The 23,852-nt window shown below is 41.8% G+C and overlaps 1 protein-coding gene across 4 annotated transcripts; it reads right to left on the bottom strand.

Annotated features, from left to right (window-relative positions):
* Positions 1 to 1,536: 1,536 nt before the first annotated feature.
* pde7a (phosphodiesterase 7A) lies at positions 1,537 to 22,474 on the bottom strand. 4 transcript variants are annotated; one of them, XM_059326824.1, is made up of 13 exons: positions 21,280 to 22,474; positions 9,689 to 9,749; positions 6,766 to 6,852; positions 5,986 to 6,149; positions 5,823 to 5,886; positions 5,053 to 5,249; positions 4,795 to 4,926; positions 4,595 to 4,686; positions 3,960 to 4,104; positions 3,769 to 3,865; positions 3,562 to 3,642; positions 3,423 to 3,458; positions 1,537 to 3,298 (listed from the first exon to the last, which is right to left on the bottom strand). In XM_059326824.1, exons 1-13 carry the CDS (start codon positions 21,415 to 21,417, stop codon positions 3,018 to 3,020), a joined length of 1,575 nt encoding a protein of 524 aa, XP_059182807.1. In that variant the 5' UTR covers positions 21,418 to 22,474; the 3' UTR covers positions 1,537 to 3,017. The 4 variants fall into 4 exon arrangements, with proteins under 4 accessions (XP_059182807.1, XP_059182806.1, XP_059182808.1 ...); XM_059326823.1 differs by having other exon boundaries at positions 6,766 to 6,855; XM_059326825.1 differs by adding an exon at positions 8,106 to 8,138 and having other exon boundaries at positions 3,050 to 3,458; positions 6,766 to 6,855.
* Positions 22,475 to 23,852: the final 1,378 nt, after the last annotated feature.

Below are 23,852 nucleotides of genomic sequence, written 5' to 3' on the forward strand. Positions count from 1 at the left end.
TTTGATCTGGTCTGTCTGTCATTTTAATTTAATGTAGCTGGTGAGAATCAGTCAAAAATAAAGTGCAATTTAAAGCACCTAGAAGGAACTTTAACTTTGTGTTGATTTTGATGGCCACTATGGACAATGGTGGTATTGTTTCCATGAGCATCACCAAAAGCTTTTAAAAGCACATAAATTTGTTGCGGAACAGAATGAAAGATGCAAATTTTCTTTATCTGGAATTTCCTGAATTTCCTTCTAAATACAGCTGTTTGCAGGATGCGTAGTGATGAAGTATCAAGTATCAGTTGACTGTGGTGAACGTTGTTTTAGCCCCCAAAGTAAATTCATACATTGATGTAAAACCACATTTTGCATTTTAGTAAGTATTTTATAAATGAAATAGAAATATTGTGCCAATTCAGGATTAGTTTTTAATCCTTTTGAATTCCAGCAGTTCTTTCCATGAGTTGAAATACTGATCAAGGTTAACTTGTTTTCACACAGGCTTTAGCTTTTAGTTTGTCCGTAAACTTTTCTTTTTGCTGATCCTGCCCTAGTATCAGCCAAAAAAACTGACTTGGATATTAAAAAAAGAGGATTTTATCTAGTTTATAACTTTTTTTATAACTTTAAAGTGATGGACCTTTTTTTTTGCTTAAATTACCATTAAGTGAATGATGAATACCCAATGTAATGGCTATGGAGTAATACACAATCCACATTTAGATTGATTCAAGACTCGTTTTCTGTCCCAGGAGCACGAGGGGTCGATTTATGGCACAAAGCAAGTGCCTATGAGTTGTGCCTTTACTTTAAAAGGTCATAAAATAATGAGATTCGGTATTCCGACTCAGAGCTGAATCGCATTACGGCTTCACTACTTCCGCTCCATCCTTTCACAATAAAAGTGTACCAGAAAGCATTTTGTAAATAATAAACGTAATAACACAGCTTACAACTCCTTAAAATAGCTTAAAGTAGCTTGGTTGGCTTAGGCCTTATGAAAACAATGGACACATCTGAAATCAGGTTCAAATTGTTGCCAGGCTGTTAGCCAAAGCTACATTGCTAATGCCAAAACATACCAGGACCTACCAGAAATCCAGGACCAGCCAGGAACATACAATATTACTTACCAGTCCAACAGCAAGAAGACCTGACTGGCTTCAGATTTAGTCCTCTATGGTGGCCTTTTGCTCGGTCACTCCATCTCTCCATTTCTCTTCTTAGCTTCCTCTGTCAAAGTCCCCTTTGGTCTCTTCTACTATGATCTCCCTTGAGGCTGCTGTTCAGGCACAATACTGTCAACACTTCCTGCCAGCGCCCCACCCTTACCTTTCCCATCCTGGGTCCACAAAAACCTACTCAGGAAAATGTGTAATCAAATACACTGTCCTGTGTTGTTGGTAGCTGCTAGGCTCAGAAGAAAACAAAGAATCACCTTTGTTACAGCGGTGCCAACAATAGGTGCCACTTAAGTTCCAAAGATATCATTGATTTACAATTAATATTTCTGCAAATGTTTACCTGTGTGAAAGTCAACAAAACATGTGTCAACAACAGGTTTTATTATTCAAATCGTAACTGCAACAGGCATGTATCAAAAAGGTCAATACAGCAAAGCCTTTACAAAATCTGGCTCGACACTGAAGTCTTCCCAAAAATGGCTGTCGCAACAAATTGTAAACAGTTTTATCAACAGTCTTACAGCACTTACAGCAAAATACAAATCAGCTAACGTAAGAAAAGCACCTGTTATCTCTCAAAAATGTTTAAACACAAACACAATTTGTGCCACTGTACAGAATCAAAGTAGACAAACCAAAACACAAAGAAATGGAATGTTCAAAGTCATTCGACCATTTTGTTTCCGTACAAAAAAAGGACAGCTGGAGTTGTTCCTCACAACAAAAAGGCAAAGGGATTGGACAGTGCATTCAAAGACAAGCACACCATGCACTTGATGGGAACAGGAGCTGGTTTGGTCACTTAGCATAGTTTGTGCATAGTTATAAGGCATCAATCGAGCAGTCCTTTAGGTTGCATGTGGCTGTGAGAGACATTCTGCAGAGAGGGAGAGTCTCCTTCAGTAGATCCAAGCCAGGAAAAAAAACAACAACCCTGCATCGTCCGCAGTCACCACCTCCCCCTCTCCCTCTTAATAAGAGACTGGCAAAACCCTGAGCAAGTCAAGTTGCGTGGAGTGGAGTTCCAGGTGAGATGCATGTGCAGTGGGTTACTGATCTCCAGTCTGGGAGGGAAGCGATCCCGAGTTCAACCAGCACTGGAAGATTCGGAAACATCATCAGAAAAGGACTAATGTCTACAATACCTTCACAGGGTCTCTTGGAGATGTCATGGAGACGAAGCTGCACATCCTACACCATCGTTATTTGGGAGTGCAAGAACACATTGTAGCACAGGTGGAGTTACTTATGGCATCTGGTGTGTTTGAATAAGGTTCTGCTCATGGCTTCAACAGTGGGATGACAGTTCAAACGAGTGGTTTTTCACATCTGTGCTTCGAAGGCAAACCGTGGAGCCGACATGATTCACTTCAGTTCAAGGGAAAGAAACAACAAACAAGGAGATGCGTAAACAGTCTTCGTAGAGGCAGCAAAAGGACTGGGCTTGTCACATTTTTTTGTTTGTTTTTACATGAGGAAGAATCTTCAATACAAATGCAACACGGCATTACTTTATAGTCTCAGGAGGGTCTCATGTCTGATACTCCAGTTGTCTCAGTCAATTCAGTTCAGATCATTCTTCAAATCTTTGTTTTCAAATGGCACTTCAAAATACCAGAAAAGAAAATGTCTTCTTCAGTTCGTATACTGCTTTCCCCTTAAGGTTCACCAACAAAAAAACAAGTGGTGTGTTCAGTCAGTAATGCCAAAACTACAGTGGACAAATAAATAAAACAAAGCAAATAAAAGAAAATACAGCAGTAGCCAAATGAGGTATCTATGTATTGCTCTATGCCAAAAAAGAGGAATTAAAAATTAAATAAATTAAATAAAATCAGTGGTTTATCAAGGTGGGAGGCAAAAGCAACAAAACATAAACAAGGTGTTAGGATCAGGTGGGGCGGCAGCAGAGCTGCAGGCCACTGCAGGCCCCACCCGGCCCCCAGTGTGTGGTGAGGCCCTGAGGCCGGGGTCAGGGGTCAGGAGGTTGAGGTGAAAGGGCACACGAGGAGTGTCAGGATTCTCTGCTTCCCTGAGGTATTTCTTTGGAGCTGGTTCCTCCTGTGGCTGTAGCGGTGTTGCCGTCTCTTGGAGCAGCGGCGTCTTCTGTGTCGGTGCCGGCTGAGCTGGGCTCCGCCTCCTCGGAGACAGAGGTTTGTTCCTGCTGGAGGCCGCGCCAGCTGGCCTTGTTTAGCCCCATGTGGCCCAGCATGGTCTGGGACAGACGTGTGTCGGAGAAACGGGCCCACTCTCCAAACAGCGGCTCCGCCACATATGTCATGAAGTCTGAAGGGAGGGAAGAGGCGGCAAGCACGGATTAGGGCTAAAGATTAGACGCAAGTTATAAATTAAAGCTCAGCACAACAATTTTACAGACACAGTCAGTTACCCATTTGAATGTTGCCAACTGTGTTGATCTCTCTGTCACAAAGTGGGCTGACTTCAAGTTTGTGCTTCTTCTCAATGTCTCCTAAAAGATCATAACAAAATAAATCAATGTAGGAGCTATTATATGATACATGTTCTATGAAAAGAACTAACTAAATAAAGGAGAATGACAAAAGTATAACAGCAGGCAGCAGAAAAGATGATGAACCTTGTTGGAAGAACTCTTCGGTCACTTTCTCGCTCCATTGCTTGCTCAGCTCCCAGGGTCTGCAGGGGTTACAGATGTCTGCACACTTCAGAGCCATCTGTACAGGGGCAGGGGCAGAAAAACAATTTAAGAGCTCATAGTTTGGCTGAGATGCTGAAGTGTATGTGTGTATGGCAGCGGAGGTAACAGACCTGCAGGATGAAGTGACGGTGGCTGCCGTTGCTCAAATACAGGTTCTCCTGGTCCAGGTGCCTGCGAAACCTGGACAGGTACTCGTTCTGTCTGCTGATGTCTGTGGCCAGGATTAAGGAGCCCAACTCCCTCTCCATGTTCAGGCTAAAGGATCGTAAAGGAAAGATGATCAGATTGTTTGGTACTGGCTGTGGCATCTGATGGCATTTTCGCTATGAACTTAAACTTAATGGAAAAAAAAAGATCCTGCAAGTCACTACAATGAGTACCTTTCTCAAAATAAAAACTTGGTATCGCAGTATAATTATGGACTTTATAAAAGTTATTTTGAGATAAGTAAGTCACCACATGAGTCCTTATTTTTTGCAATATTTAATTATTATTATGAGATACTATGTCATTATTTTAAGATATAAATCATTGTTTTGAGAAGGTTTCTCATTATGACATAAAGGATCTTTTATTTACTTTATAAGTTTTCATCTTTTTTTATTTTACTGGTGGAATGGACTTCAATAGAGAAATCTTGTGAAATAACCTCAACTTCTATCGTAATTTCTCAACATGTACTATCTACTGTTGTGTGTAGCAGTTTTCTTGGAGCACTTGGACATCATTCCAGTGTCAGACTGACCTGTCCTCAGCAGGCAGATGGGAGAACAGCCCAGTCTCTCTGAGCAGACCCACTGCTGACTTCCAGTGGTGGTTTTCCAGAACTGAGGTACTCTGCACATTAAAAAATGAACAAATATGCAATGAGACATTACTTCAATAAATTCAGTACATTGGAAAAGTACATTTGCCAGGCTAAAGAGAGACTAATATGTGATCTACCCTATAGAGTGTAGCTAGATAGTGGTCAGTCTTGATGAGGAAAGGCTGGTTGACCCCAGGATGGTCCAGGTCATGAGTGGCGGCGGCTAGGAGTCCCAGTAGGATGTCGCAGGAGGTCAGAGACTTGGCAAGCTGCATTCACAGAACACGATGGCACAAATATGACAATAACTGATCAATAAAATACAAATACTCCTTCACTGAAACACTTTCACATCTGAAAATGATTTTACTGAGGCTACTTTTTCCATGTCTCACCATAGGTTCCCGCAGGTAGCAATACATGGCCTGTGTGACATCTGCAGCGTGCACAGCGTTGTGGTAGGGGTTGTCGCTGTGGTAGTCCTCCTGCACCATGACCAGGAACCTCCAGAGTTTGACCATGTCCAGCTGGAAGAGCTCCACCAGGCCGTACTGGTTCAGCAGGTGGAAGGTCAGGGTGATCAGGCTGTTTCCTGAATGAGAGGAATATCAGAGTGAGCATTCTGCTTTCCTCCGGTTTGTGCATCTTTGCTTATATTCAAAAGGAGAAATCGTACTGTCAGGGATTGTTGCAATGTATTTTCTGTACTGTGATTTATTTTATTGGTGCATCCATAAACCTGCATCAACTACCAATTCTTCTCTTTTTCTTCAATTACTTATTTTTATAATGAGTATTCATTAAGACATGTGTGACGAGAACATACAATAACTAAAAACATATTTTCACGTGCCATGCTCCATATAAATCACTTGAGTGCTCTTTGAAGCATGTATCCTATCTCTATTACAGCTGGATTGGAAAATAAACTTTATAGATATACATGTATAGTTCCTCTTCAACGAGCAATGTCAATGAAATAGAAAATGTATCTTCATTCAGTGGAATCCTCTGTGCCAGCCAGCATCCAACAGATGGCACCATTGGTAACACATTGAATCTAAGGCTGCTTTAATGCTGGATTTTCCTGTCAGTGCTGCATTACTTCTGAGTCATGACTTTTAAACCAACTTCTGAACAACATTTCAGATGATTTGTAACATACCGTTTGTCAACCTATCGAAGAGGAAAATGTCAAAATTCCAGTTCCCGACTTTTTCCAGCATGCACTACAAGAGAGGGAAAAGAAGAAGAAGCACAGCATTAGTGAAAATCTTCAAAATAAATCATGTTAATTTTTAGTATATATAATTTAGTGGACGTCATACTCTGGCCTGTCCAGTGTAGTCTTCATCCAGGATGTGAAGGGGGATCTGCTGGGGGACTCCCCGCAGCAGACGTGATGAGTGCAGGTACCTCTGGAAGCTGAGCAGTCTGTGGACCCTCCTCTCAGGAGCAGAGCTCGCTGACGTGGTCCCATAGCCCAGCCGCGCTGCTCACACACACAGACAAATTGACAAAAGATGTAAAATGTAAAATACGTTCTGTTGAATGTTTATTTAACAAGCTTATTAGGCTCCGAGAATCATCTGGGTTGCACAAACTCGGTGGGGATCTGACACCAACACAGAGATATACAAACAATTGCTGCTGACACAGCCGCCCACTCATAAGCCTTTCGTCTGGGATCACACAGCAGACATGCTTTGTCAGTGGTCTCTCACACACACTCACTCACATACACAAGCACTGTGTCTGAATAAACTATGGCTACAATCCGGAAACACGTCAGCACGAGGTAGGATTACTTCTGGGTCAAAACACACGTACTACTTCTCTCTAACTGTTTTCTTTTCTACAAAGGTTGCATTAAGTACGAAAGTGGTTATTTCACAAATCACATAGCTTTGATAAAAAGCCTCTTACATGGTTTACACTAAGACACACCTTGTTCTTTATCATCATGTGAAATACTGTATGAAAGCAGTGCACAAACATCAGTCAATCAGTCAACCGAGAGGAACAAACTGTGTGTGTGATTTAGTTTGATAAGATCTCGTATCAAAGAGGCTGGCGAGTCAAGGTATTTGGCTGTGATTCATACTCACTGTGAAGAGTTCGGAAGTCGATGCACAGGTATGGGTGGGAGCTTCTTCGTTCCGGTTCAAATCCAACCTGACTTCTCACTCTCACATCTCCTAGAAGAAATCAGCACTTATTTCCTCAAGATTTGTGCTGCTTGAAAACAAATGTGTCTGAATGTGCCAGGCTAAGTAGTATTTACAAATATTTTGGATTATTATATACTGTAATTGATCTTATTTTAAGTGCCACAAGGATGGGTTTTATCACAGGAAAGTGAACGGAGCACTACAATAAGACAACAACGAATGTGTGTGAAACTACCAACAGGGCTCAGTCTTTCTAAAAAACTCGAACTGGTTCTCACCAATATTCCCCTTACTTTATTTAATTGCCATTCTTGCTTATTGATTTGTGTATTTGGTTGTTTTTTTTGTGTGTTATCATCTTGCATGTTTGATATTTTGTGCTTTTAATCTGAAATGTTTTGTAACCTTTAGTGTTGCATAAATAAATATTTTCTTAACGAGTAATTTGCCATTTTAAAGAAAAAGTAATTTGAATATTTAATTTGATTATAACAATACTATATCCCTGGAGTTCTGGCCAGAAAATCACTGCGTCATGGGAGCTGTAATTGTTAACTTTTTCTAGTCAATATGGTAGTAGACATGCATTTACTGAGAGAAAACCTCACCATCTTGATTCAGCTTCTCATAACAATTAGAAAATAATCCATCTTAACATGGCATTTTTTTTATTGTGCCTATTCACTGTTGTCAAAAAGTGGTAAAAACCCATCATTTTGGTACTCCGAGCAAACTAAAACAAGCAAGAGATGTGATTTTGTAAATACTATTTGACCCACGTCTGGTGTATACTATCCATGTGCAGGCATAGTCACGCACACTCCCACGTCCCAGAAGAGTAAATTCAATGGACAGACAAGTCAATCAAACAGCTGAGCATGCAATGCCATGTCTACTATTAGTACTCGGAGCCACTGAGAGGGATTTTTATAGTAAATCTATGACTGTTTTTAGTACTCAGGCAGAGGATCAGGGACAGGCTCCAGACGGGCCAAAAAGACGGTGGCCGGCCTGCTTGTAGACTGCAGTCAGGAGCAGTGAGAGCGCAGTGAGGTGACAGGATGGTGCTATGACACTGATGCAGTAAAATGCTACTGTGTTGTTCCAGGCAACACTGTATATTAGGCAAGACTCTATATGGCGGTGTACTCATCAAGGTGCTAAACAGTGCAATGGTATGTTTCCAGCATGGCACATCTGATTGTGTCATATGTGCATTAGATTTACAAATCAAAGCAGTCACACAGGTGTGCTCCCCCAACCAGCATGTTACTTACTTGCAAACAGCTGTTTGAATACTACACAAGCTCCTATCAAAATACCAAAAACTAAGAATTACAATTCAAGGCATAACGATGCTGAACATTATTTTGAAAAGCTGTTTGAAAAGTTCTTGGAATGAATGTAGAAAGTGAAACCGTATCAGTGGCATTTCACGTGCAAAACATAAATAAGGACCAAAGAAACGCACTACAGTTCATGCACTCACTGCGAATGTGTGTGTCGACATGTATACACATCTGTCACATCAATCTGTACGTGCTACAGCTCGGCACGTGTGTGTGTGCTTGTGTGATTAGTGTGTTTTCAGAGTCACGGGGTCCATGTTTCCCCTGCGGTGCATTAGTGCTGGTGCTCTGGGGTGGATGTAGGTCATGTCATTATAACTGATGCGGCGAAAGCTCTGAGTCCTGCTATTTGAAAGCACATCAGCATTAACTTGGCAGACTGAACCCTGGCCCGGGCAAACACCAGTCTGCATTAGCGTGCCTCTCCTCACACTCAATTTAATATAAAATCTACAGACACAGATGCTTTATGCTGGTGACGTATGAAACTGCCATCATACTTAGCCAAGTAAAATGATTAAAAAGCTAAATCTCCTTCAGTGAGCTCAATTAATCGCTGCTACGCTGACGAGACACACGTGGCAGCGGTGGAGTCATGGGCATTATCAAGCTGGAGAGAAGCGAAGTATAGCAATATTATGTGAAAGCTACAGTAAACAGGATTTCAACAAAGACATTCAGTAAGCCCTAAACTGCCCCTGCTGTTTAATGTCCCTGCCTACTCACTGTGCTTCACAGCAGCAATCTGATATCTATGAACGACGCTGACAGGATAACACCGTGAGCAATTCTTTCTTTCTTGCTGCTCACTGCCAGCCAAACAGCATCTGATTTATAAATGAAGGTGGCAGAAGTTGCACGCAAGGGCACATCTGTGTGGGGTAGACTGATGTCAGGGGTCCATCCAGGCTCTAATCGCACCATTATCCTCAATAGCCTTATTGATTAGGAAGCCCAAGACTGCTCTGGCTGCTTCCTAGATGCATTTGACTCCCTCTGCCTGGCAGAGCTATGAGCCCTCAGTCCTCTCATCCATTTTCTGAGCTGCTTATCCTGTTTAGGGTTGCTGAGGGCAGCAATGGGTAAATGGACACACACACACACACACACACACACACCCACACACCCAATGAACCATTAGTCTGTTTAGGGTTCAGATGAAACTTTGTATTCTTAACAAACCTGATCAAAACTTAGAGACACTCAACAAAAAGAGATACACACGATCTCAGCTTCTTCTGACTGAGAGATTAGCAAAAGGCCAGGGATTGAGTGGACATGCACTCGAGTGCGTCCCCACCTCTTTATAATCTCTACATCCCTTCCTCCATTTGTGCTCCATCTATTTTCCATTTCACTGCTTTTTTAATCCATTGTGTATAAAGAAATGATCCTGATCACGGAGGAGATAAACCTACGGATGCCTGGAAAATGTTTGCATGTGCCTACTGAAATTGCATGCGTGTGAGCGTGTGTGTGTGAGTATGCACTGAGAGTGGGGAAACACTTACCCAGCATACGAATGTACAGTGCTGTCTGGTCGGAGCTGTCGTAGGAGATGGCTCCTCGTCTCTGTACAAACAAAACAAAACATAATCAACCACTGTCCACAGTTTATAACAATACAATGTTGCAATTAAATTATTACAATAATGTAATAGGTGACAAAATGTAAGTGTGGGTGGTATCACAACCAAATCTCCCTTCAAACGCACAAAATACAGCCAATTTTGTTTTTACATATACACAGAGTTTGATAAGTGGAGGATGGTGTAATGTTGCTACTGTTGGTTCTAATCTGCTGTGTGTGTGTGTGTGTGTGTCTGCTACACTGATAAATATGTTCTAGCTCCATATCATCAGCCTGATACGGCAACACTGCTATCAGTCATGTGTTGCGCACGTGTTACGAGGAGACACACACACACACACACACACACGCACACACACACACACACACACACACACACACACACACACACACACACACACGCACACGCACACACGCGAATTACTTTGGGTCCCATCCAAATAGATTTGCCCCCACCAACCTGATCGTTTTTGTGACATTTTGACTTCCCTTTGAAAGTCACGCTCAAAATACAGTTCAATATGCACAAAGAGTCAAAAGTATATATATATATATATATATATAATATCAAGAAAGACTTCCCTAATCTGACGTCAGCAAGTGGATGAAATTTGAATGAATTTGAATTTATATTTGAATCAACAGGACAGCTGCAGCCCACCAGATCTTGTCAAGTCAATATCACTCCTAAACGGCAGGAGTATTTGATAAATTTTGTAACAAACCATTTATCAAAAATATTGTATATCATCTTGAAGTTTAAACGTTCTTCCTTGCAAGATGATCTAAACTCAACACTTCCTCAAGACTCTTCCTTAGAAGCAGCTACAGTTAACTTGTCCACCAAGTTAAAGGACCATCTGCTGTTTGCTCAATAAAAGTTGAAATCTAAATTTAGACATTTGAATTAGATTTGTTTTTCTCGACGATGTGTGCAGAGGCTACACGAGCAGTAAAAAGAACTGGCTGAGGCAAAAACATTGAAAGCATGCCTTGTGGAGAGTGAACAGAAAAGTGGTTGTAAATGTCCCGCTACTGTCTGCAAGCAATAAGCAATGTTGATGAAAGATTGACAAGTGAATCATCTGATTTATCACCTCACGTTAACTTATAAAGCAATTACACTACTTTGTAAATAGTGGCATTGTGTTCAGGCAATGCCTTCAAAAAAAAGTATGAGAACCCCAGACAGCTTTAATTCTCAACCAGCTGGTTGTCATCTTTATCCTGTTCCATTCTTGTGCAACCAAAATGTGTTTGCCGCCACATTTACTTTACTTAAGGTTGTGACCATGGATGATCAAGGCATGGAAAAGCATATATATCCAATGGATTTTTTTCCAAAAAGGACTCCAGTTCTAGTCCAAATCTATACTATGGCCCAATTTTCTACTAATGTACCATTTCTACTCGTTGTACCATCATGGAGCACTAAATACTATGTAAACTCACTACTGCAGTACCTGTTCAAAATGTGTCTTGTCTAAACAGGCCAACTGCATGGCCTCCGGTAATGCTGCTTGCAGCTTTCTCAAGGAACCAATCATCCAAACAAACCACCTGCCTTGACATAGTTGTGTCCCCCAGCAATGCTAGAGTGCACATGTCATTTGCTAAGAGCTAGCTATCTGGGACCAGGCTATTTCTAGGAACAAAAGTGTTCATTCCAAAAGTTACATCACTGAAGCTTAAGTTTTGAGAGTTGAGAGCGACAGAGCTGTACCTAGCATGCTGTTTGGTGGTGTAATGGTTAACAGGCGTCCCCTTCAATTACACAACAGAGTGAACGTAATGCACTACTGAAATATGTATGTCCTGTCCTGCTCACACTCGACACTGGACTTCCTTGGGTCCTCAGGAATACACCTGCCAAATGTGAAATCAATCCAATGAATGGTTGCCGAGACAATTGACATGAAACATAGTTTCCTTACATATTATTTGGACTGGGACTCCTGGTACTTTTATTTGGTTACACTGTAACTACTACTTTTCTGAGTCAACCCTGGGTAAAAGACATGCACTGGAAACATCAGATGTGAATGTTTAGATAAGTCAATTGTTTATACTGGCTCAGCATTCACCAAAAGTTCCCAGTGCTGCATTAAACCCCTTTGACATATGGGTTCCAAACATGGTTTTGGAGTATAAACAAGAAACAAACATTTTTTTAGGGTTTCTAAAGTCATAGTTGCCACTGTGAAATAATACAATGCCATATTTGTTTTGAATAAAGGTGCTTCAGTTGATCTTAGAAGCCAAACAGGTTGCCAAAATATAGATGATGATGATCCAAGCAAATAAAGTTGATAAATTGTTTGCGTTCTCTTGTGTCCACAACTCTTCATGCAGTGCCAACAGTATCCCTAAGCAGGAGGCAGCTGCAGCGGCACAGCACTACAGTGGCAGTTGTTGCAGGTACGACTGTGGTAGCTGCATATTTGCTCTGTCGACAGACAGCTGCTCCGGGCTTCGCTGAGGTGTTGGCTCACCTCTCTATGCACTCCACACATCCAAGCCCCCCCTCCAGGCCGCCTCTCCTCTCTCCCTTCTGGGGCTACCCTCGTCTAGGGTTACCCATTCCACAGGGAGCCTGCATGACTGGCTGATTTCATCAACCATCAACTGGTCGCACCACAAACACAAATGTACATGCTTGTATACTCATTACTTCATATCCTTTGGATTACTGTGAACACACACGTACACACCTGACACTGTCTGTCCTCTAAGCTCATGACAGCCGCCAATCCAAAGCTAATATTTTACCGGCTAGCAAACAGCTTGACTCGGGGTGGGTAATCTGCAAAGCTGTATTTTAGTGTCAACAGGCCTCTGTGTTTACACACAGCACCAGTGGTTAGTGTGAATATTATAGATTGTGTGTATATATGCATGGGCTGTGTGTGTCTGTTTGTGTGTGTGTGTGTGTGTGTGTGTGTGTGTGTGTGTGTGTGTATAAAGGGGGGTTGTATCGACTGTTACATGCGTGGGAACTGTAGAATACTGGCTCTAAATGCTGGGAATGGAAGAGTGACCAGCCCTGCCAACACTTGCCCAAACAAACCTTTTGGCCAGAGTTTGCTGCAAAGACACATGCACTCATACGGGGCCAGCCACCAGTTGGCACTTAAGTGGACATTGGCATGTGCTCCCTTGTGAGCTGGTTAGAAGGAGGCGGCAGTGCAAACACTTTGTCAATGTCACATTCCCATTGTGAATGGAGGGAAAAGTCACGTTTTACCCTTGAAATGGCGAGCCCACAACACACACCCCTGCCACACCTTGTAGTGCCAACACACAAAAAACTGTACAACCGTGGTCCTGTCATGGTCAGAAATGAACTTGAGTCCCTTTTGTATGCTCTGTGTTTTTGGCATTTATGCTTCACAGCTAAGAGTGATGGGAAATAAGGGACAGAGAGATGCAGGATGTAAAGGCAGGACTTAACGTCACAGGTTGTAACTCACTTCTTAAAAGTTAACTTATATTGGTTTGATTGTTATTTTTTTGCACATGCATATCAAAAATTGTAATCATAGAAAACAAACAGGAATGCAGTCCAGCAGTGGTTAATCTACTTTTTGAAATGCATGCTCAGTTGATGCCACAGCTCATTTTGTATCCTTTATGCAAGAAACTAGAACTTTGTACAGAAGCTTAACAATATTAGCATTTTCACAGGCCAGATAGCTGCTGGAATGGTTTAACTATGGAGGACCTGGTTACTGGGAACTGTGACTGACTGCTAGCTCCTTCCTTTGATAAAAAAAACATTGTACATCTATTGTAGATTTGGGTATTTTCTTACGTTTTCAAATCAGTTTCAAGCTGCCCAGTTGGAACAGCACCCATTTCTTGAGTTTTGTTCATAGTTGCTCACAGGTGCGTCAAAGCAAAGGTATCCAGCTTGATGGAAATTTGCCAGTTGTAGACTGAGTGATGAAAAAGATTGATAAAACATCTAAGACGTCATCAATATGTTGCTGCTTGGATTTGACAGTTATAAGAGTTAACAAAAAAGGAAAAATTATTAGCTTTGCATCTCAAGATAGAAACAGCTGGATTTTATATTCCTGTAAAACAGAGTTTTGGCGTCTATTGGCCATTAGAAAAATTACAGCTTTAGAGACTTATGTTTTGGCTTCACTGCTGAGCTGAGTTGGTTGCCAGTTTGCATTTGACCCACAGCCTCAAGCATCGTCAACAAGGCAGGGCCAGGATTAAAATTTCTACCAATCTGTTGGCCTGTGGCATTGTTTTTCCAACGTCAGGCTCATACAAAACTGGGAAGTGAGGGGATATATTTGATGCCTTGCCCTATTAAGGAATGAAGTCGTCATCCATCCATTTCTGGCGCATTCCGGACAGTGATAACTGACACGTCCAGAAATACAACAATCCTTGTAGAAACCCCCTGACCAGCCCCAGCATTATATATGTATTAGAGGGGGAACAAAATATTTATAGGTGGGAGTATCACAATGTTCTGTGATTTGATCGATAATGAAAATAATTGTGCGTTCCAGTCCTTGTGTTATGATGTTGGATGTTACAGGGACTGTATTAAATGCACATGCAGATCGCACTGTTCAGAGTGTGTTAAAAAGTAAAATATGACTGTTTTCCTGAAATGTATTTGAAGGATGTCACAAAAATGTTATCAAATCATGATGCAGTCAAATTGTGAATTTGGAGAGTCATGACACCCCTAATATATTTGTTATATGTAGTCAAATCCAGTCACAGTTTTAGTTCATTAGTACACAGATAAGTGGTTAAACAAACCTTCACTAACTCTGCCATCTGGATTTTTGTAAATTTACTTCTTTGGTTCGGCTTTTAACAGTTCACAATGACCCAAATTGGTTACAGGCCACATCTTTTTTCTGTTTACTTCCATAGATCTTTACAAATTTGACTAAAGCTCGAACAAGCTTTGCTTTTCTGGATGTTTCTAACTGAACACCTGGAGTTGTGCCTTGCAGCAGTCTGAGAACAAGCCAAATTCAGTTTTGTTTGGAGTTTACTGCTAGCATAACAGTCTGCTCATTGTGCTCCCTGCAATTCCACGTGAGCTCGTTTACATACGGCTCTGTTTCTTATCTGGGCTTAGTCCTGCTGCCTGGGGTCGTAGCATTCAGGTTTCTGAGGTGAGGGGGTCATGTGATGTCAAGACGTCTGACAGTGTGAGTTACTCCAGGTCTTCAATGTTTGCCATTTTTCTGACTCCTACAATTAAACAGATGCCGACATGTCACGGTGATGTTTGCCCAAAGCAGACAAACTAGTGTATTGTGTGCACGTGCTTAAACCAAAAAGGCACTGGCTGAGTTGCCAGAATTCAAACTCAAAACAGCTTTTTCAAGCATGCTCTTTTGTCATCATAGCATTGTGATTGAGCTGATATTGTAGTCTGACGCCCTTTGAATGGTATTCAACGGTTCAGTGCACAGTGCAGCATTCTCACACTTCCTTGTTTCAAACACAGACATAAAACCTGCCTCTGTGATGTCATTATGCTTTAAAATTGGGTTTCATCTGAGGACAAGCCTGGCTACTGCAGTCAGTCAGTCAGCTGGGGCCAAACAAATGAGGAAGCCAGCAGTATTCCTATAAACTGACATATCAGAAACAAAGCTGTGCACGCACACCCCCCACACACACACACACACATGTAAATACCCAAGATAAAAGCAGCCGGACTCAGCGCGGCTTCATAAACTGAAAGCTTCCTTCTGAGTTATGACCTCTTGCAGCGCTCCGCTGTGTGGGACGGCACATTCCAGTAACTGAGTGCTAGGCCATAAATGCGGACAGGTTTGAAGTGAGTGAGTGAGTGTGTGTGTGTGTGTGTGTGTGTGTGTGTGTGTGTGTGTGTGTGTGTGTGTGTGTGTGTGTGTGTGTGTGTGTGTGTGTGTGTGTGTGTGTGTGTGTGTGTGCATGTGCGTGCACCAGCCATTGCATACACAAAAGCCCTAGATGGAGTCTACCTGTTGTAAGTGTTTTATGAGAACACTATCCACTCTGACACACTCCAGCTGCAGTGACTTTTTGAGAGGGGGCTGCTGGTTAAAGGGGAGGCCTGGGGTGAATTGGCCCGGTGCCTTAGCTGGTGAATGACAGAGCAGTGTTGTCCCCTAAGAACAAAGCAGCATGCTTGTCAAGCAGTAATATTTAACTTTTAGCAGAAAGATCAGTACAACAGAACCAAGTTTATGTTTTGTGCAAACTGAGCCTGAAAACTTTTCACCTTCATTACATGGAGTTTATATTTAAAGAGTTTATATGTTGGGGTCATGTATAAGATGATGCTACTGTGTGGAGGTATGGGGTACATGAGCACCAAAAGCTATTGTTAATATTATAGAAAAGCAGAGTAAGAATTGTTCATAAAGCGGATTTAAGAGAACACACTAACAGCCTGTGTTTTAAATCAGGACTGCTGAAACTTAAAAGATTTTGTTGAGTAACAGACATTGTAAGTTTCATGGAGGGCAAAAAGCAGAGTATTACCAGAAAATTAACAAAAGTTTTTTGTTTTTAGTTCACAGGACTAGACATAAAAGCATTTTAAGCATCCAAAGATTAATTCAAAGCAGATGAGTGCTTCAATGGTTGGCATCAAGCTGGAATTCTGTTAAAGAATGATTTCAAGGGTTGCACGAATATTTTTGGATAAAACATTGATAGAGAAAGAAAAATGGAAAAAAAATGAAGTTATCAGGTAATCTGTGTCCTTCGTTGTTGGTGAATTATTGTGTAAGGATCCTGATTCTTCTTTCTCTCGTGTTACTGTATGTATTGGTCATTAATGGTGACAATATATTTGTAAATATATGTGCACAAGCCCTGAGAAATTCTAACTAACTGTAAATGACAGACCATCTATTTCTATTGTTTATGCTCCGAGTAAGGGGCAGGAAAAATAAGATTTTTCTTATTCCTGCTCCTTTTTTAGTCATAAAATCTGTAAATGGAGTTATGTTTTTTGATTGTGAATTGCTTTTTCCCCCCCAGAAGTTGTGCATTACCATGAGCGGAACAAATAAAGAATGAATGAATAAATATATCTCCAATGTTTTTCTTACTGGCGGATAAAGTGTCTTAAAGTGATTTAAGCCTTCTACATACAGAGATCTGTAAGGGGCCTTGTATAAATGTGCTTTTAGCGGTGCTCTATGACACAAGTAGAGTTACGGGGTGGGGGAAGAGGGAGACTTGCTTCATATTCTCACAGGCTGTCTACCCTGCACAGGAATTTCATTCATCTAAAACATCATCCCCAGGCTCTAATTGCTTCTCTGGGCCAGCTTAATGCTCCCCCCTGCAAGCCTTACCCTTCTGAGGAGAGCAAACAAAACCCAAGTCGACAACTAGTGTGCCTGTGGACAACTATGTGATGTTTAAACTAGTAACCGTGGTAAATAAACTCTTCCTTCCTGTACGGCGCATCTCATACGTCTACAAGAATACAGTAAATATTATTAATATACAGCAAAAGCAGTTGGCCCCGGACATTGTGTCCGTTAGTGTGCTGATGTATGGAGCCACAATCTCACGGACGATTGCACATGACACTACAGCACAAAAACAGAATGGTCATGTGATAAGAGGGGCCCCTTGCAGAGAGACACTGACAGGCAGTTAGCGAGAGTCTGCATGTTTAAATTAAGACAGGATGTAAGGCTCGACTCCAGTTCATTTACTAAATAATACAAATCCTTGTGCAATATACAGCACCGTGCATTTGAGCTTAGTCATGCAAATTTCGAAGAAAACCAAACTTTGGCAGGGAGAGGGTTAACGTTTTTGTGAAAGGTTGTGAAACACCAGGCTCAGTGTCTGAACAGCTCCTTCAGCATTCTTACCACATCCTGAAACTACGTCAATCCGATGGCAATGCGCAGAAAAAAAAAAAGCTTATCGGTTCAGTTAAAATCAACAAAGTAACTCCCTCAGAGAGAAGCACTGTAGTGTATTCTCTTATCATACTCGGCAGAGAAACATCCACAGTGTGGCTGAAACATTATCTCCTACCCTTACGCACAGGCCTATCATCATCTCCTGTCCCCAAAGATCTAAGATGAGACAGAGACGAGCTGGGGTCAGTGGCCAACATACTCTTGATGCTATCTCTGACTGTGATATGATGGACTAAGCTGAGAGCAGATCAGCTCTTCCAGTCTAAGCTGCTTTCCTCCCATTATCACCACAAGCCATGTGACTGCCTGGGCCTCATCAATACTGTGCATCTGTTTATTGATTCCTGTATCTCTGCTGGATTTTTTTTTTTAATAATTGCACAGCCTTGTCAAAACCATTCGACTGTGTGTGATGTGTTGCTAGTATCAAATCATGACAGCCAGCCACATGGCATAGAAAATCAGTCATTAACATCTAATATGTGCACAGTAAAGCCAAACTAACTTTATAAACACATACATGTGTTTTCTAGTTTAGATGGGAACCACATGACTCACTGCTTTGTCCTACTCCTTGTCCCGTACTCCTGTCCTTTCATTCTGCACCAATCTTATCTGTCTCAGTCCTGTGTTTACTTTTCACTCCAGAGAAGCCAGAGGGGACCAGCATTCATCACTACATACAAGCACAATTCATATCATCTTCCACCTCACTTTTAGGAATTAATCAACCAGCAGCCAACATGCATTGTGATTAAAACAATAGAGGCATTGTACTAGATAAATGAGTCCATTTATTTAATGCCGTTGCCGTTTTCAACGCCTCTTCAGCAGCATATTTACACCCAATCATAAGCATTCCACGACCACAGAGTGACATATTCTTCTGAGACTCTGTCGTGTCTTCAACCCTACTCTTTCGTCCTCTGTTTACAAGAGGAAATGTCTTCATCTGTGAGGGAAGGGGGGGGGGTGGAGAAAGAGAGGGAGCTTGTGAGTGAGCGGAACAAGATAGCCAGAGAAAGAAAAGAGACTGAGACTCCGGCCATCTGTGAGTCTGGCAGCAAGCCAAACCACTGCCCACAGAGCCCAGGCACATGCCTAACTGCCTCTTTCTGCAATGGCAGTCCAGAACTGCTTCCACAAACAACAGGCCTGTGGAACCACACACAAAAACACAGCAGCCACCAAGGACAAATGCACCCTTATGGTCATAAATAGGCCCCGAAACACAATATTTGTAGAATTGTAATTGCTCTGTGACAAAAGCTGAGTGACACTGCTGTATGTGTGTATGCTTGTTCACCCAATTCTGCCTCTGTTCAGAAAGAAAAAAAAAGACTATGTCAGCAGGTCTTAATGTTGAATAGCTGAATCCCTCGCTATTGCTGTCTTTTATTTGTAAAAAATTGTTTGTAAACCATGTGTTGTTTAACAATGTTTCCACAACAATGACATGCAGATTATTATTGTTTCGCTGGAAACTCACTTTACACTACAAAAGTGCACCTCTTGTTTTGAAATGAACCCTTTTTTCACAACAGAGGATCACAATAACAATGCACCTCACGCCTGCCGATTGAAAATGAACTCTGGCCCACTTGAGAAACCAACTTGTGAACTCAACCAAGAGACACAATAGTTTTACAGTTGTGTTTGTGTGCAGAAGGTGAGCAATATAGCATTAGGCTGAGATAGGTTTTCTCCTGAGGTTTTGAGACATTTCCAGGGAACCCTCCTTTGGGTTGTGGTCTGAGAAGAAAGGTCCAAAAACCACCAAGATGCAGGATATCTTCAGGCTCTCGGATTAGTTTTACAAGTATTCCTAACTAGGACACAGTGACTCAGTGGTAGACTAAAAACTTCAAGTATGGAGTATGTCTGTGTGATATCCAAATCTTCAATACGATGTAGGTTATTTCATATCTTAATAACAATACATATAGCACAATGGGACATGTTTTCTGGTAATTCAATAAAACAATAGTCTTTTTGATAGCCCACTCCATACACCATGTTAGCAAAATAGCACCTTTATGGCTCCAAATTCCTTAAGTATTGCTGTAATGCAGTTCGGCAGCAGAAACGAAAAAATATATATAATGGACATTTCAATGTTGTTTTGACGATAAACATCGTCATATTGCACAGCACTAGTATGGAGTGTATCAATGGATAGAAAAGTCTAAAACATGTTATTAGATCTATCTAAAACACTAACAACCCGGCAATAAAACAAGTGTGATTTTGGAATATCTGCGACCAAGTACGCGCATGCATCCACACTCTTGATCTCCATGCCATATTTCAACCTCCTAAGGCAAAAACCTGTGGCCTACCAAAGAGTGGGAACATTTCTGTGGACCAACAGACCAACAAAGCGAGCTATAGAGCTTCTGGTCGCACCTAAAAAGACCACTGAGGACGAGCAACATTGCGGGCCTTTGATAGCCGAGGCTATGCATTAGTCTTTGCGGGAGCTGCCTGTGATGGTGTGGTAGGTTCAAAGCGGACACACATGGGTGGTTATATAGAGCAGCGTCTGGCACAAAGCACTAATGGACAGCCCATTGAAAAGGACGCTCACACGGTCAAAGACGGTGACTTAATGCTTAGTTAATGTGTTGGGAGACGCCATGCAGCGCTGTGGGAGTTTCTGTTCGTGAGCAACTAGCGGGACACGACCCAAAGGGATGACAATACACCCTGCTGCTTTTGTGCAAAAGTCCTGAAGCAATAGTAAGGATGAACTCTAACACTATGTGGAACGAGTTCACTGACTCATGGCTTGATACGCAACTTTTCACTTGGCTGAGATTGCAGGCGCATGTGCGTTACAGTTAATTAAGCAAGTGTACTGGATAAAGGCATAATGGACGGTACATCATCTAAGAAACATGCTTATATACAATAGTGACTCAGTGCTTGGCTAATGCATTGGAGATGCATTGAACTGCTGTTGTGGTTCTTCTATTTACACAAGAGTGAAGCAAAACGTGACTTCATGACATGAAGACTGTTGTTGTGGCCTAACTTTTCTTTTCTTTACTGCAGAGCAGAAAAATAGAGGCAGGCTTACCAGTGGCGCATTTTCAAGAGTTCAAGACTCTGAGAAAGCAGGAAGTTCAAGTATGACTCAATGATTTATGTTTCTTCTGTCAATGTGTCAAGGGATGTTAACATAAATAACAGTGTGGCACGTTCCTTCTGGCAAATGTAGTCCAAGGAGTAAACTAGGTGTACTTTAGGCCATCACAATGTCAGTGCTGGCTAAAGTGCAAGCCAAGAGAGGGCCTTTATCTGCTGGTAACATGCACAAATGCAAAGTGGTTTTAGGTTCATGTGTATTTAAGGTCTAAAAGATAAGAAAATGTTGAGTGCGTCTGTGCAAGTGAGGGCTCACTGTGAGTGTTAAGGCCTAGATATCCAACAACCACCTGCAAGATTCCAGTGGATTATTCATGTTTGTTTAAAAAGGTGCTGGTTTTAAGGCCTGTGTGATTCCCAGAGCCAAACCCATTGTGACTGAATGATTAAAACATTATATTATACATGTATACAGATTAGGGATTTTTAATTTATTTACCTGTGACAGCTGTCTCGGATCAGGAGCCCCGAAGAGAGAAGAGCTGGAGCTGAAACTAATGGCTCCCCTCCGGCTGAGGACATGCTTGGGAACCGGCCTGTCTAGAGGCAAAACCGGCAGCTGATAACATACTTCCATTGAATAGTCAGGGCTGGATCCGGATCAAAAGTATAAAAAGAAAAATCAAATATATAATGAAAAGGGTAACAAATGCAATGCGAAAATAGATGACTGGTGAATTAGAAAAATCTCCCAAAGCCGAAAAAATCTTTCAATATTGTGGAAACGATCTGCTGTCGAGCTGCAAAGTATTTCTGTTCATTATGAGCGACTCAAAACTTGTCCAGATCGCCTTCATTGATGCTGCGTCTTATCTACCTCCACCGTTTTACCTCCTTTGGTGTCATTCTGTAGGGAAAAAATCATGCTGCTGTTGCATTTGCTCCTTTCCTTCTCATTTTACTCAAATCCGGGCCCACGGACGACGAGACCTTCTTGCCATTTTCTGGGTCTTTATGAAAACGCTTCCTCATTTTCAAAGCAGAAAAAAACGTCCGCTCATTTGCGTTTCGTGGCGGTCGCTAATCCGCATATCACATATCCCGAAATGAAAACAAAAGGCACGACCACTTCCAAAAAATGTCATCAACATATCATATTGTATGCAACACCGGCGGATGAGGTGAGGCAGCTCCAGGATGTGAGTCCTTGTCAGTCGTGGCCGGGAGGTTTCTCGCTCATTCAGACTTACACCGGTGGCGAAATATAATCAACATGTAGGGCTTTTCCGTCTTTTTTCAGAAACTGCATGATGAAGGAGCAGTTGTCTAATTCACCGCTGACCGTAAAGCACAAAGTGTCTGGCTCAGAAAGGGAAACCCCGACGTTCATCTCATTCACTGCGATCCCGGTGGCTTTAAAGGAAACGTAATGGCACGTAACTCAAAACTATCAACCGAAAGACGATAAATTAACAACCTAAAGTGTGTTTATTTCCCTATTACTACCTACCTATCGTCCTAAACATTAGCCTACTGTATGGTTTTAAAGCACACACCACCTGCCAGAGATGGTGCTGTTGGAGCGAGCAAAAACGCCCTTGTCTAGAATAAACCAATGGCGTGAAGGCTGCTATTAGATCCTCAAAGCTCATTGGACAGAACAGCTTAACGCATATAAGCCGAGGTACATGATTGGCTATGCGACCAGGGCGATCCCAAGACCTATATGAGCAGTCGTTTGCAGACGGCGTGGACTTTCTCAAGGGTATTCCTCCACAACGGGGCTTGCCCTGCAGCGGTCCACATCATTGCCTATGATTACCTTCCTCTCATGACTCATACTACTTGGGAGCTGAGACTCACCGGGAGTTTGAAATACAGCATAGGAAATACAGCAGAATGTTGCAGCTCTGTCAGGCTGAGGCAATTTGCTCCATATGACTGCTTGCGGTGACTCAAGGCACATGCTAATTGCATTGGAAAGTAGACTGATTTTACAAGTATACATGCATTATTTAGGTTTATCTGTCTGCACCAAATGCCCATAAGCTACTATACCATTGATCTCTTTTTTTTTGCTTGATGAGGTGTAGCTGACCGCATGAATCTAAGAAAAACACAGAGCACAAACAGAGCAGAACATGAACACTTTCACTGGAGGTTTCTGAGCCATGCCCATGTGCTGGGGGGGGACAATGGATGTGCCATGGCAACAGTCAGGCCCAGTGCCAATAGAGGCATAATCCCCTCCCCATTTCCATGGGTCTGAATGCAGTTCCCCACAATCATACCCCCCACAAAGAGGTCCGGCATCTTTTCCAGGCAACTAAGGCAACACTGCAAAACACAACAACAAATGTGACTGTAGCAGGGGGTGGAAAGTGTTAGAACAGCCAACTAAAGTAGAGGTTGACTGTGATATGACTTTTTTTTTTTTTTACTTTTATGTCTTTATTTTATGTAAAGTGAGGTACTAGTGTTTGAAACTACTAAAATAGTAGCTGTTTTGACTGAGCATTAGAGACCAGTAACAGTAACGTATGTTCACCTTAAAGGCAAATGTAGTAATCAGAATTTTTATAAAATCACAAACTGCCAAACATCTTTCGACAATTTTTCAGATAATTTAATTTGAGGGAAAAGAGCATCAGTAACATGTGTTTTTGCAAAGCTGAGTAGAGTGCTTGATAAAAAAAAAAAATTTAAATCCTGTGAAAGTTGAATTATTGACTTTACAATGCACTTCAAGAAGTACAAGTAGATGAAAAAGCTTCTCAGTGACTACTTCAAAATCATTTAATGGTACACCCTGCGGCTGAGAATAAACACTAAAATAATTTAAATTGATGATAACTGCTACTTTTCCCCAAGCGTGAGTGTAACTACTAGCATGTCACATCTTGATTTTTTAAAGGTATTTGCTGCAAAGTGGAGAAGGTCAAACCCCACAAGGGCGGTTCTGTTTTTGCATTCACAGTTTACAAACCTGTTGTTGCCAGACAACTCTGAAACTGCTTGATCTGGCAATATGATCATGTCAATGCTACATCACGTGTGTGTGTGTGTGTGTGT

The sequence above is a fragment of the Centropristis striata genome, chromosome 23 (genome assembly GCF_030273125.1).
Source record: "Centropristis striata isolate RG_2023a ecotype Rhode Island chromosome 23, C.striata_1.0, whole genome shotgun sequence".
In the NCBI taxonomy this organism is placed as follows: Eukaryota; Metazoa; Chordata; class Actinopteri; order Perciformes; family Serranidae; genus Centropristis; species Centropristis striata.

What these genes read in the sequence shown, in the direction of transcription:
- pde7a (XM_059326823.1), bottom strand. Translation starts at nt 21,417, where the DNA reads ATGGAAGTATGTTATCAGCTGCCGGTTTTGCCTCTAGACAGGCCGGTT. An exon ending in ACTGTACATTCGTATGCTGG is followed by an intron (nt 6,856 to 9,688) that starts GTAAGTGTTTCC and finishes GATTTCTTCTAG; the next exon opens with GAGATGTGAGAGTGAGAAGT. An exon ending in AGTTGGCAACATTCAAATGG is followed by an intron (nt 3,459 to 3,561) that starts GTAACTGACTGT and finishes CCCTCCCTTCAG; the next exon opens with ACTTCATGACATATGTGGCG.